The following is a 13,004-nucleotide window of genomic DNA, read 5'->3' as shown; positions in this document are numbered from 1 at the left end:
CCACAACACACACACACACTGACGACCTTCCACAACACACACACACACTGACGACCTTCCACAACACACACACACTGACGACCTTCCACAACACACACACACACTGACGACCTTCCACAACACACACACACACTGACGACCTTCCACAACACACACACACTGACGACCTTCCACAACACACACACACACTGACGACCTTCCACAACACACACACACACGCTCTCACAACCCACAGTCCGTTCAGAGCTTCAGGCGACGCAGCAGTAATGTGACTGAGCACCAACCAAGCCTGTACAGAGAGAGGGCCGTAGTGAGGCTTTGCCAGAACGCTCAACGGTCTGTTTGAGGGGGTTAGCTACGGCACCGTAGCTGTTGTCAAACCGGGAGCAGAGTCGGCGGTTTCGGTGCGTAACAAGACCAGTGGAAGATGCCTCTTCTTTATTTACTCTCTTCGTTTAATGTGGTTCTCGTCTGCAGCACATTTACCTCGTTCAGGGGCAAATCGTCTGAAAAGAAAGGAGGATGATATATCAGTGTCAGACATGTCTTTTATTGAGACCACGCGATCGAAAAAGTGCACAGACGTGAAGGGTAGATGTTGAAACAGTTCCAGACGCAGGGACACTCGAGGCTGCATGTTCAGAATTAGGGTTCACCTATTCTGGCAACATATCGTGTGCTGAGATCAGACAGATGGAGGTTTTGCTTGCTTCTTAGAAAGACTTAAATTTCAGGTGAAGAGTTCGGGAGAGAGAGTTCGGAATTGTGTGTGTGCTTATGGGTGAGTGTGTGTGGGGGGGGGGCAGCAGTGAGAGAGGGAGAAAGGAGAGTAGAAGACAAGGAAGGAGGATGAGAACCATGTTGACAGTTTTTTCTTTTTCAGCAAATAGGATGTTGAAAATTGACCTTGAGCTCAAGCTTATCCGGCTGATTTACAACGAGGGAGGGAACTCAATTTGTCCAGATGTTTTCTTCAGTGTCGTCCCTAGTAAGATAATACCGCTGACTTGAAGATATAGATACTAGCATGCTTTAGGTTAAGAAGGAAAAAAAAAGTCCCTTACAGCTCACTTAATCCAATCATTCACTATATTTTGCTTTCAGAAATCCCCCCGCCCACGCCCCCCCCCATCCTAACCCCACACCCAACCTCCATCCATCTCATTTATCAAAGCCGGCAGAAACACACAAGTGCTGATCCGTAGGGGTGGAAGCGGTCCCTGTGTGCTCTATCTGGGAGAAGCAGGATTGGGATGTTTGGAATAGTTGTGTGGGGTCTGGAGGGGGTCGGCAGAGCAGGGTGGATGCGCCTTGTTTGGGTTGGCATGCTGTCTCCCAGTCCGTCAGATTGGCTCTGGGGATACACTCTACAGACACACACACATGCACATACACACACTCGCACACGCTTACTGTGATATTCATCATTTGTGTGTTTTATAAGGGTGGTTCTGTTTGTTTTAGAGGTCACAAGTTGGGTTGGGGGGCAATACCATTTCAATTCATTAAGGTAATGAAGTCCCATTCTGAAGTGACAGCCTATAAATATGATGTTTAGATTCTTTACATGTGACATTCTTTTAGTTTGGGTCCAGCATTTGTGTTGGTAGCATGTGCTTTGCAGGGTTGGCAAACATACACACATCCTTCACTCAAGTAGAAGTTAAAGTAAAGTGTGGGCTCTGACATATCCTCACATAAAAGGAACATCTCTGGTGCTCTGCTGTATTGGATGCAAACTTCCTTTCCATGTTGTGGAGTTAGATGTTTTGAAATGTTTAATAGAACAACCACTTTGATCCTAATGCTATTAATGTTGTTTGTGAGTAGAATGTAGATCCACAAACTAGTAGCTCTAGTTTTGCCGGTGTAGTTACAACACAGCATTGACTAATGTCACTCAGTAAAAACAAATATCAGTTATAAACCTTTGAAAAACAGCAAACACTTGAAGAAACTCAATATCACATACAGTAACCTGCCGACCTCTTTTGTCTCTGGATGTCTGTGTAATAATATGTCGAAGCTCTATTTTGGACACACAAGAAGATTCTATCCGAGGAGAGACTTGCTGCTGGTCTAGATCATCTGTCGTCAGGCTAAACATGACACATTCCTAGTGAGGTTAATCTTTCTCCCCTTCTCACCCCTCCCTCACTTTCTCTTTCTTTGCATATCTGCTTTGTAATCCCCCTTCCTCTCTCTCTCTCTCTCTCTCTCTCTCTCTCTCTCTCTCTCTCTCTCTCTCTCTGTCTCTCTCTCTCTCTGTCTCTCTCTCCCTCTCTCTCTCTCTCTCTCTCTCTCTGTCTCTGTCACTGTCTCTCTCTCCCTTCCTCTCTCTCTCTCTCTCTCTCTCTCTCTCTCTCTCTCTCTCTCTCTCTCCTTCCTGCCTCCTTCACTTTCCCTTTTCTCATCTGTCCATTCGATCCTCTACTCTTTTCTTTCTCCTCCTCTCCATCTCAGACCCAGGAAATGACACCTACTCGGACATGACAACATCCTGTTTCCAGGACCAGGGCCTGAGTTATCGAGGCACGGTCAACATCACCTCTAAAGGAGTCACGTGTCAACGCTGGGACTCCCAGTTTCCCCACAACCACTCCTACAGCCCGCGGAACTACAAGTGCAAGTCAGTGTCAGCTCTGTGGCTCATAGCTCCTTGATTTGTTTTGCAGTTGCACGCCCTCATTCCAGATGTACAGTTTGGGAAGTGTGTGTGTTTGTTTACAACTATGCACAGACCAAGAATTGATGCGTGTAAGTCACTAATCTATCACCCTAAAAAATGTTTTTGTGTGTGTGTGTGTGCGTGTGTGTGTGACTGTGTGTGTGTGTATATTTATGTATGTGTGTTTGTCACAGAGACCTCCGAGAGAATTACTGCCGTAACCCGGATGGCTCTGACCTCCCCTGGTGCTTCACTTCAGACCCTTCCCAGCGCCGCGCTTACTGCACCAACATCCCCAGGTGTGAGGTGAAGACGGCGGACTCCGAAGGTAGCTCGCAGGCAGTACTGCCAATAGGATTTAGCGACAACAAAATTGTATGTAGCAACTTTCCGCTACTTAGGCATTCTCCGTTTTCGTTGCTGAGCAGCGGCAAAATAACCTTCGTTGATTTGTTAGTGATATTTCGTTTGCCTTTCTTGGTGTTCTAGCGTTTTCCGATGTTTAAGCAATAGGCTACTCGATCTGTAATTGTACTTCCGTTTTGTCATAGCTAGCCACTTAATGTATTACTGTACACAATATGCACGTCCGTACATAATCTAGCTATTTATAGCTACATTTCAGAGAGCCACTAGCGACTTCTGGTTAGATTTTTTGGGGAACTCTTGTCTGGATCGAACGTCTCACCCAACGCGGTATTTCGCCTCCGATTTCTGTCAGGACACGTCAGTGTCATGCCTCTAAGCGCTGTTGAAATTGTTTTCGCTGTGATAGTTACAAATTGTTTATTATACATCAAATGTATGTATGTGTAGCTGTTGTGTAGGCTACAAGTTTAACCGCTTTGCAACTTCTGTTACCATGACAGAGTGCTAACTGCTAACTGCCAACAACCATTAGGCTACATTATGCTAATTTACACACCTCCGCCAACGTTGTTCAACAGCGTAGAAAACTCTCTGGACCACTTGAGATGTTTAGCTGAAGTTGTGCTCCACATGAATTCCATTCCATTGAATTACACAACAACAAAATCACCAGACAGTTCCCAAATGTTGCAGAATAGGTTGTCTGCTTTACATTTCAAGAAACCAACAATCTTTCCAAGAAAATAATCCTTTAGTCACTCTCTGGTTTTGGTTAACAACATATAGATAGTTACTTTAAATTGATCTCAAACCGCAAAGACACCAATCAGCCTATTGAATGACAGCATCAATACGAGAAAGAAATGTACTGCCTAAAAATAAACCAGCTGGAATTGTCTGTCTCTATCCGTATGTCCATGAGAGGACCTGTGTGAGGCAACTTGTTTGTGTTTGTGAAAACGTCAAATTCAATTCCGTCTGTTTGGGAATGTTCCGTGTGGTGGTCTGAGACGGTTTCTTTCTCCTCCCTTGGCTCCCAGAGTGTTACGAGGACAATGGGGAGAACTACAGGGGCAATCTGTGCAAGACCAGATCTGGAATCCCTTGTGCGCTGTGGTCGGATCATTCAAACAGGTAGATACACATCACGCATTCCCAACATGAGTGGAGTCAGATGGCTGAGTGGTTAGGGGAATCGGGCTACTAATCAGAAGGTTGCCGGTTCGATTCTTGGCCGTGCAAAAAGACGTTGTGTCCTTGGGCAAGGCACTTCACCCTACTTGCCTCGGGGGGAATGTCCCTGTAGTTACTGTAAGTCACTCTGGATAAGAGCGGCTGCTAAATGACTGAATGCACATGGACCCACCACACACACAACTCACCCTGCCTACCCCGGTAGCACAGCCCCGGGTTCAGTCGAGTTATGGAAACATTTTCTAGAAACGTTGACATTTTCTTTAGCGCGGTACCGAGGTGTTTGTTGACGATGTAGCTCAGATCTCTCCGCAAACGAACCAAGCTACGCCGTGAAAACAAACCGAGAGAGGAAACCAGGGGTCACCGCAGGGGTCAACGCCCCGCCCGCTTTGTATTTATCTATCCAGCAAAAGAGGAAGCCTTGCGGTTCTTTCAGTGGGACCCGCCCTGGAGGAAAGATCGCCCTCTACTGTCCGTACCTGGTAACGACGCGAGACTTGTTGGAATGACTTAATTTACGGAAATTTCATGATGTGAAAATATCTCAGACAGACATGTTCCAGAGACGACCCCTGACCCCAGGAAGGGCTTTCTCAGCAGAGCAGATCAAAGCCAATCAGCTCCCTCGTGTGGCCTGCAGCCAGCGAGTCTACCCCTGTTCAAGGTCACGGGGTCGGTGTTGGAGACACCGCCGAAAGTCACGGCTTGTTTAACGTTCACAGGGGGAGGGAAATGATTAGGGCCCCCTGATAAGCACGTCACCCCCTTCTCTTCATTGTCTTCTGGGGCCACTAGTCTCTCTCCTTAGTTTAGAACTTAGATAAACTATTATTATTATACAACCAAGTTGCTTTAGATGTTTTAATGAGAACCTATTTATTGTCACAACCTTAACAGTCTTTTGACAGCCACTCTCCTTGATTTCAGTGACTCCCAGCGTAGTCCAGAATAGAGAGTTCTTGCGTCTGTTGCAGCAGTCTGAGGCTCCTGTCGGTCTGAACTCTGGTGAATACTTGGAACACATATTTTTATATTCCCCCGAGTACTCTGTGGGGAGAAGAAAAAAGAAAAGAAAGAAATACTTGCGCTTCCTTGTAAGGGCTCTGCAAAGTTAGCATAGAGGATTCAAACCCCGACAAGGAAAGCTGACTTGAAGTTTCCAATCTGAACCGAGTCCTGACTTCCACCCTGGTAGTGTGTGTGGCAGTGTACCATGTCCACGTGTGCATCAGTGCTGTTGACTTTGTATCCATGCATGTACAAAGTGTGCATTTAGTTTTTGGAAACATCAAACCTAACAAGCATGAATGTGTTTTGTCTTTCTAGTGGGGACCCTCATTCTGCAGAAACCAGCGTGGGCCTGGAGAGGAACCTGTGCAGGAACCCAGACAGGGATAAACACGGCCCCTGGTGCTACACTACTGACCCCTCTGTTCCCTGGGATTACTGCCGGCTTAAACGCTGTAAGTATGGGGTGCCCCGGTGACTCACCAGATAAGTGGGTGAATTTAGGCTTGTAGGCCTTACCGCAGTGGCCTGGGTTACAAATCCTAGCTTGGCCCTTTGCTGCTCTATGTCTCTCTCTCTCTCTCTCTCTCTCTCTCTCTCTCTCTCTCTCTCTCTCTCTCTCTCTTTCTCTCTCCTTGCCTTTCCTGTCACACTTGATTTAAAAACGGACCTATAAAGCATAAAATGTTTTATAAAATAACGAAAACTGTGTCTTGACTTGGCCCTTTTCACACTGCTGTCAGGGCATCGCTAACACTCAGGAAGACCGGCAGTGACAGAAATGCCATCGAAAGTTGTTTGCTAAAATTAGCTGCATAGCCTCTCTTAATAAAAACGTATCTTGTGGTTTTGGTCAGGAGCTTCAGAACGCGACACGCTTTAACGACAACCAGATGAGCATCTCTTTCCCCCCGTACGTTCCTCCCAGTATCCATACGGATGGGCTTTTTGTTGTTGTCTCTACGTTTTCTATAGCTGGTTTCATTCGGCACGCATCGATTGGAGTCTTGTGAGCGGCCTTGCAATGATTTCTGTAATGTCTAACATGTCCTCTGTGAAGTTTTGGGGGTTTGGGACAAACGCAGTTACGGTGGGATCTGGCCTGAGAGGCAGAAACATCCATTCCGATGCTGAGAAATGTTCAGGGTTGAATTGTTTTGGATGGCAGGGGAATGGATGTAAACGTCTGTTAGTGTATCTTAGTGTTGTGATGCCAATTGTGTCTGTGTCAAGTGTTAGTTTAAGTGAGTTTCTGTGCTTTGTTGTAGGTAAAGATGCATCTCCAAGGGCATCTCCAACACATCAAAAAAGTGAGTTTTTGGTTACTAAATTATTTGTATATTTTTTCTATAACTCTCATCCTTTTTATTTTAGCTCATCTCTTTCACTCAGTGCAAAATGTTTTATTCATATTATATTCAGATTTTCTTCACTGCCATTTCCTACTGTTTGTCTAAAACTTTCTTTTTTACCTCAAGGTATTGCTTCCAAGCCATCATGTTTTGTGCACAAAACCACCAGAATTGTTGGAGGCACTGCGGTGCACCTGGCTAAGGATGGTAGCTGGGTGGTAAGCATCCAGAAAGGGTGAGTTTACAACAAAATAACGGCTTCAAATCATATAACCGGCTTCCAAATGACTTATGTAGCAAAACGGTTTAAACCTATCTAGTCCATCGAGACAGATAAACAACCAGATTAGATGATACACAGACGAGAACAGGATTGTTTCTTCTTCACTTCAATACAGTTTGGCTGTATAAACCAGTTGTATTATCATCATAAAAAATATATTAAAAAAACATTAACAAAATGCTTATTCTAAGCCACATACTGGTGTGTGCTATACAACAGTATATGATGAAAGTCCTTGTTCCAGCTGTTATGAGTTGGGTGTGTAAAGGGTGCTTCTCTGTCCCCAGGAACAGGCACTGGTGTGGAGGCTCTCTCATCAGGGAGGAGTGGGTCCTGACTGACCAGCAGTGCTTCTCCTCATGGTAATACCTACCTTCCTCGCTGCTCTCTCTCACCTTCCTCGCTGCTCTCTCTCACCTTCCTCGCTGCTCTCTCTCACCTTCCTCGCTGCTCTCTCTTACCTTCCTCGCTGCTCTCTCTCACCTTCCTCACTGCTCTCTCTCACCTTCCTCGCTGCTCTCTCTCACCTTCCTCACTGCTCTCTCTTACCTTCCTCGCTGCTCTCTTTTACCTTCCTCGCTGCTCTCTCTTCTTCGAGAGCCTCCTTTTTCACGTCCTTGTTCCTCACACTAATGTCTCTCTCTCTATCTTTCTCTCTCTCCCCCCCTCTCCTCTCTCTCTCTCCCTCCCTCTCTCTCTCCTCTCTCTCTCCCTCTCTCTCTCTCTTTCTCCCCCCCCCTCTCTCTCTCTCTCTCTCTCTCTCCTCTCTCTCCTCTCTGTCTCTCCCTCTCTCTGTCCCGTGTGCTGTATCAGTTACCATTTCTCACTTTCTCCCTCCCCTGCTGTTGCTAATCTTATTTTAAGTGAAGCTGCAGTCCATATCCTGTTTACGATAGTGGGGAGTGTCACCCTCCCTGGCCCAGGGCTGAGAAATGACCCAGGCATCCTCAGGCCCCCTGATCTGTTTAGCTTCTGGAACTCTCCGTGTCAGCGCTGCTGATATATGCCTGGATCTGCAAAACAGTGTCTGCCTACGTAGCCTGCAGTCTGTAACCTTGTTCTGTACTACATTTTTCTAATTAATTCCGGCCCAATTATAACATCTTCTCTCATTTCTTATGAAGGAAGACATGCTTGATGTGAAAGACTGTAATATCTTTTTGGGGGGGATACAACATAAACAAAAGTAGTTGTATGTTGTAGATGTATGTTGCTACTGTATGTTGTTGTATTGTGGATGCGTGATCTCATTTCCTGTTGAAACGGGACAAAAATATTTCTGTTCGACAAAAGACAAGATCAAGCGTCCTTCCCCCAGAGTGGTTCCCTGCAGTTCCACTGTGTTCAGGACATTCCTGCCACGCCTGCTCGGGCCTCTTATCGCTGATGTGAATCTGCTCATGGCAACATTGCAGGACGTTCCTTCATGAAATCCTTATGCAGAAATCTGAAATATGCTACAGATACTTGTGGCCTCGAGACTAGAGCCAATTGAAGTCCTTGTGTGCCGTCGCCTTTCTCATAGAATGTTTTTAATCGGTCTGTCTGTGGTCCGTCGTGTGTGTGGTCAGTCCTGTCTGTTATCAGTCCTGTGAGTGGTCAGTCCTGTCTGTTATCAGTCCTGTGAGTGGTCAGTCCTGTCTGTTATCAGTCCTGTCTGTTATCAGTCCTGTGAGTGGTCAGTCCTGTCTGTTATCAGTCCTGTCTGTTATCAGTCCTGTCTGTTATCAGTCCTGTCTGTTATCAGTCCTGTCTGTGGTCAGTCCTGTGAGTGGTTAGTCCTGACCCCTCTCTCTCGTCTCCTGCCCTCCAGTGTCCCTGACCTGAGTGAGTACAGCGTCCAGGTGGGCTTGCTCCACCTAAACTCCTCCTCCTCCCACCCCCGCCTCCACATCGCCCACGTGGTCTGCGGACCAGAGGGCTCCAACCTGGCTCTGCTCAAACTGACCCAGTAAGCACTGACCCTGTTTGCTGTCAGTCCACTGATGATGCTCCTCTGTACTGTGTTTGTGTCGTGGTTTTCATGTTCATCCCGGGGGCGTGGCCTTTATTATGCCCACTCGTGACATGGTCCACACCCTTTCTAGAAACGGGAAATCTATAACCGTTTGTTATTAAGAAAATCATACTTAATATTCACATCCTCTTGTTATCAAAGAAATAAGCTGTCCGACCCACATTAAAAAACAAACCTTCGCCCGTGGCTCATTGAGTTGTCGTTTCATATTGAATTGAAATGATCTCATATTCCTAATATTCTCTTTAACTGACGTGTGGTCCATCCGTGTGTGTTCTGTTCACCGTGAATGTGTGCCCCCCTGTAGACCAGCTCCTCTGTCGGAACACGCCTTCACCATCCCTCTCCCTGTAGCCGGCTGTAGCGTCACAGATGGCACCAACTGTCTCATGTATGGGTGGGGAGAGACCAAAGGTATTATCTACACGTCCAGGTCTTCCGCATCCAAGCAGGTTTCTGGGGGTCGAAAACTAGTCAAATGGCTGTATGATGTATATTTGATCTCTGTTAAGCTGTTTCCTTTTCCATCATTCAGGTACAGGATACGAGGAATCCCTGAAAGCTGTGAGCCTGCCCATGGTCAGCAACGAACACTGCTCTGAACTCCACGAGGGAAGTCTGACCATCACCGAGAACAGGGTCTGTGCAGGAGGACGGAAAGACCAAGGAGTGTGCGACGTAAGTTTATGTTTGGGATTTCCATGTCGTGTAATCAAATTCAAAAGGTCCAAGTCAATGTTTCGTTCTTTCCTCTCATTGGTTGCAACCAATACATCGGAAACCAAAACATTTAATCACCGTGCATTGCAACGCCATACCGGATTGGTTGGGTGATCTCAACGCTGGTCTGTCATTGGTTAATCCCGTGCAGAAGGACTACGGAGGCCCGCTGGTGTGCCAGGAGCAGAAACGGAAGGTGATCGTGGGCGTGAGCATCCACGGGCGGGGCTGTGCGCTCGCCCGGCGCCCCGCCGTGTTCGTCAACGTGGCCTTCTACTCTGATTGGATCCACAAAGTGTTCAGACACTACATCCTGGAAAGGAATTACTACTGAGAGGATGGAGACCAGCTCCATACAGGACCGAACCGAAGCCTTCGGGAGGAGCGGTGGCAAGCGGCCAGAGACAGAGTTCCAACAGAAATGTATAACAAGACCGTTGGGGGATGTAAGAAAGAGGAAAATTATTTTATGGGAAGCAGACATTTTGTGGTAGGACATGTCCTCTGAGGAGCTGGGAGAAGTTAGGGGATATTCTACAGGGTCTGGATACGAGGAAACGTCCGGAACCGCTGTGCAAGATGCAGAGAAGAAATGTTGCGATATGATGCGGAAGAACAATTACACGTTCTTAGCTTGAATTACATTTTCAAGTCGTTTCTGGTACTTTTCTGGTACAGTTGGTTTGCCTTTCGAGTGAAATGTTTGAAAAGAAAAACACTAAAGCCAAATTAGAGAGACTACTCTCACCTAAACAATAGGAAAGGGAACTTTGACTAAGTGTTGTCTCCTGGAAAATACTTGAAGTTGCAGAGCGACTTTTCTTTTGTACTTTACTGCAGATTTATATGGTCAGATTCAAAACCAAATGCATTTGTACGATCCCTAGGGGTTCATATGTGGCTTAAGGTCGCTATCATCCACCAGCTACTGTTCTACATACAAGTGTGAAAGCTTGTGGTTATGGCTATTAGCGTCCATGGCTAACATGGGTGTTAGCCAGAGGTACATAGCAGGTACCCACTGGGCTTCTCCATAGAAAACAGTAAGAGTTCTTCTGGTGGTGAGGTATAATGAGAACGGTAGACTAACTGTTCCCTAGCTAACGCTAACTGCTACTTAGCCAAACGTTTCTTGGCTAACTTGTCTCCAGTTTGGAGGGAACTCCAGCCCCAGGTGGGCTTGCTGTGTTCAGGAGGACGTTAAGACGTTTTGTGTGGAGTGAGCTTTTTTTATATTTTTTACTGCAGATTTATTGGGTGTGTTTCTGGCACTCTGGATCATTTTATAGGTCTTATAGATCTTGAATATTTTTGGCGGGCGTAACAACATCTGAGGGGCTTCTTTCTCCCTCTGGTTGTGTTTCATATTTAAACGGATCAGCAGTTTGATGTATGGTATTTATTTTTTTCTCTTTTGGCTCGGTGAGAAGGCGCCAGCAATTCAACACGACAAAGGACACACATCGCATGAAGGGAGGAGGTGAGGGCGAAGCAGACACGCCACTTTGTCAGTCAGACTTTGAGTGTAATATTGAACAAAAAATGGGGACCTTCAGAACCAAACATATCATTTTACACTTGTACTTTCAATTACTTTTTTATTTTCTACAAGTACCTTGCACTGTCTTCAGGTCAGACAGCAGATGCGTCACCCTAAAACACAAACACAAACCTCATAATGTTCATAAAACGTCTTGTAAAATTCGTAGTAACTGATTTTACTGGTCAGAAATGATCAAGCAGATACTTTGTTCTCCACAGATAAAGTCCCATCTCCCAACTCATGGCCAAGGTGGATGGAAATGTTTGCTGTGATTGTAGTTTTGTGTAAATAGTATGTAAAGTACTGTATGTAAAATACGGTATGTGTTTTTGTTACTTATATTCAGTCATTCTGTTCATTTATATCGTCAAAATTATAACAGCTGCTATTTTAATAATTCTCTTGATTTGTTTCTATGTACTATGCATTTTGTAAAATTCCTACCCTTTATAATCACATTTTGATATTAAATTAACAATTTAACTTACACTTCTGAAATGTTTTTCACTGTATGCTTCATTGTTGTGTTACATTCAACATTATTTTGTTTCATTCTGTAGATTAATGTTATGCAGCATATATCGTGGTAAACTACTCAGTTTAATGTTTCAAATTCAAGTGCATGTTCAATATCCAGGTTTATTAGATTTTGGATTAAGGTTCAATTCTCTACTGGATTAAGGTTCTCAAGTCTCTGGCAGTGGAAATCATCTTTTGTTCTTTCCGAAAGGCACCACACCCTTGGGTGTGGTGTGGGGGGTGGGGTGGTGTGTGTGGTGTTGGGTGTGGGGTGTGGTGTGGGGCGGGGGGGGATAGCAGCAGAGGGGCTGGGTCAGATGACTGTGTTGGGTCAGATGACTGTGTTGTTCTTGACCTGAGATAAGGTTACATTTATACTACAACAATAAATCAGGGATCACCAAAAACCTTACAACCTCAAGCTGTGTGGCCATGTGATCCTCAGAAAGCTCCTTGGTGCAGATTCAAACTGCCGTTGAGTAAAACGTCTGTTTCAGCATTCTTCACAGAGGTCTGTTACAACCTAACCTGGAAGATTTCTGTCTCACTGCTGATGAAACAGAAAGTAAAGAAACTTGTTATTATCCGTGCTGTGCTGTCATGACAAGGTGACGGTGAACAGTTTTCTGTTTTGGCATCACTACACATTTAAATGCTATGCTTCATGCACTGTTTATCATCCGGTTACTGAAGACTGGTGAATGGTAAATCGTCTAACTCCTAGATTCCTAGACTACATTCTGCCGTTGGGTTAGTTGCTATGAAAGTTATGGTGGGAAATCACCCTAAATAGGAACTTGAAACCTTGTGCTAAGCTTTTACAAAACACTAGAGACATTATAAAGATCAGGCATCCTCAATTAGACCATAAATTAACTGACATCACTGACATCTTGATTTATGATATTTATATATATATATATATATATATATATATATTTAAAAAAAGCTTTTTGTTGTGTTGACCTGGGACATTCAGTACTTACTAGGCAATGAAGGTTATGTTGAAAGTCCTTTATTTAACATACCTACGCAATGAAGGTTATGTTGAAAGTCCTTTATTTAACATACCTACGCAATGAAGGTTATGTTGAAAGTCCTTTATTTAACACACTGGGGCATGTGTTTAAGTTTATCATCTAAAGCGGACTGAAAGCTGAACATTGATACTGTTTCATGGTTGCTCAAGGCCCAATGGACTCCACGCTTGACATGGGCCAGTATCAAGATCATGTAATTACATTTACAGATAATATAGTGACAGAAGCCTATTGATATCTGAAAACTGTGATAACTCACTGTTATTAAATTGAGTCATTTAGCAGCAC

General features: G+C 45.0%; 1 protein-coding gene across 3 annotated transcripts in view; it reads left to right on the top strand.

The window, feature by feature from the left end:
• The window catches only part of hgfa (hepatocyte growth factor a), a 22,573-nt gene extending 10,927 nt beyond the window's left edge, over positions 1-11,646 (top strand). The window contains exons 8-20 of one of the 3 annotated variants that reach the window (XM_084701646.1): positions 2,464-2,629; positions 2,863-2,996; positions 4,078-4,171; positions 5,561-5,697; positions 6,511-6,552; positions 6,721-6,829; positions 7,165-7,239; positions 8,691-8,828; positions 9,202-9,308; positions 9,430-9,572; positions 9,766-10,060; positions 11,045-11,094; positions 11,376-11,646. In XM_084701646.1, coding sequence (XP_084557772.1) covers positions 2,464-2,629; positions 2,863-2,996; positions 4,078-4,171; positions 5,561-5,697; positions 6,511-6,552; positions 6,721-6,829; positions 7,165-7,239; positions 8,691-8,828; positions 9,202-9,308; positions 9,430-9,572; positions 9,766-9,948 — 1,328 coding nt within the window. In that variant the 3' untranslated portion in view covers positions 9,949-10,060; positions 11,045-11,094; positions 11,376-11,646. Of the gene's footprint in view, positions 1-2,463; positions 2,630-2,862; positions 2,997-4,077; positions 4,172-5,560; positions 5,698-6,510; positions 6,553-6,720; positions 6,830-7,164; positions 7,240-8,690; positions 8,829-9,201; positions 9,309-9,429; positions 9,573-9,765; positions 10,061-11,044 lie in introns of all 3 variants that reach the window. The other 2 variants (XM_084701647.1, XM_084701645.1) reach the window with 2 other exon arrangements.
• Positions 11,647-13,004: the final 1,358 nt, after the last annotated feature.

Source organism: Hypomesus nipponensis, chromosome 7 (genome assembly GCF_054491055.1).
Source record: "Hypomesus nipponensis isolate SF chromosome 7, ASM5449105v1, whole genome shotgun sequence".
NCBI lineage: Eukaryota > Metazoa > Chordata > Actinopteri > Osmeriformes > Osmeridae > Hypomesus > Hypomesus nipponensis.
This window is presented reverse-complemented; position numbering and strand designations above follow the sequence as displayed.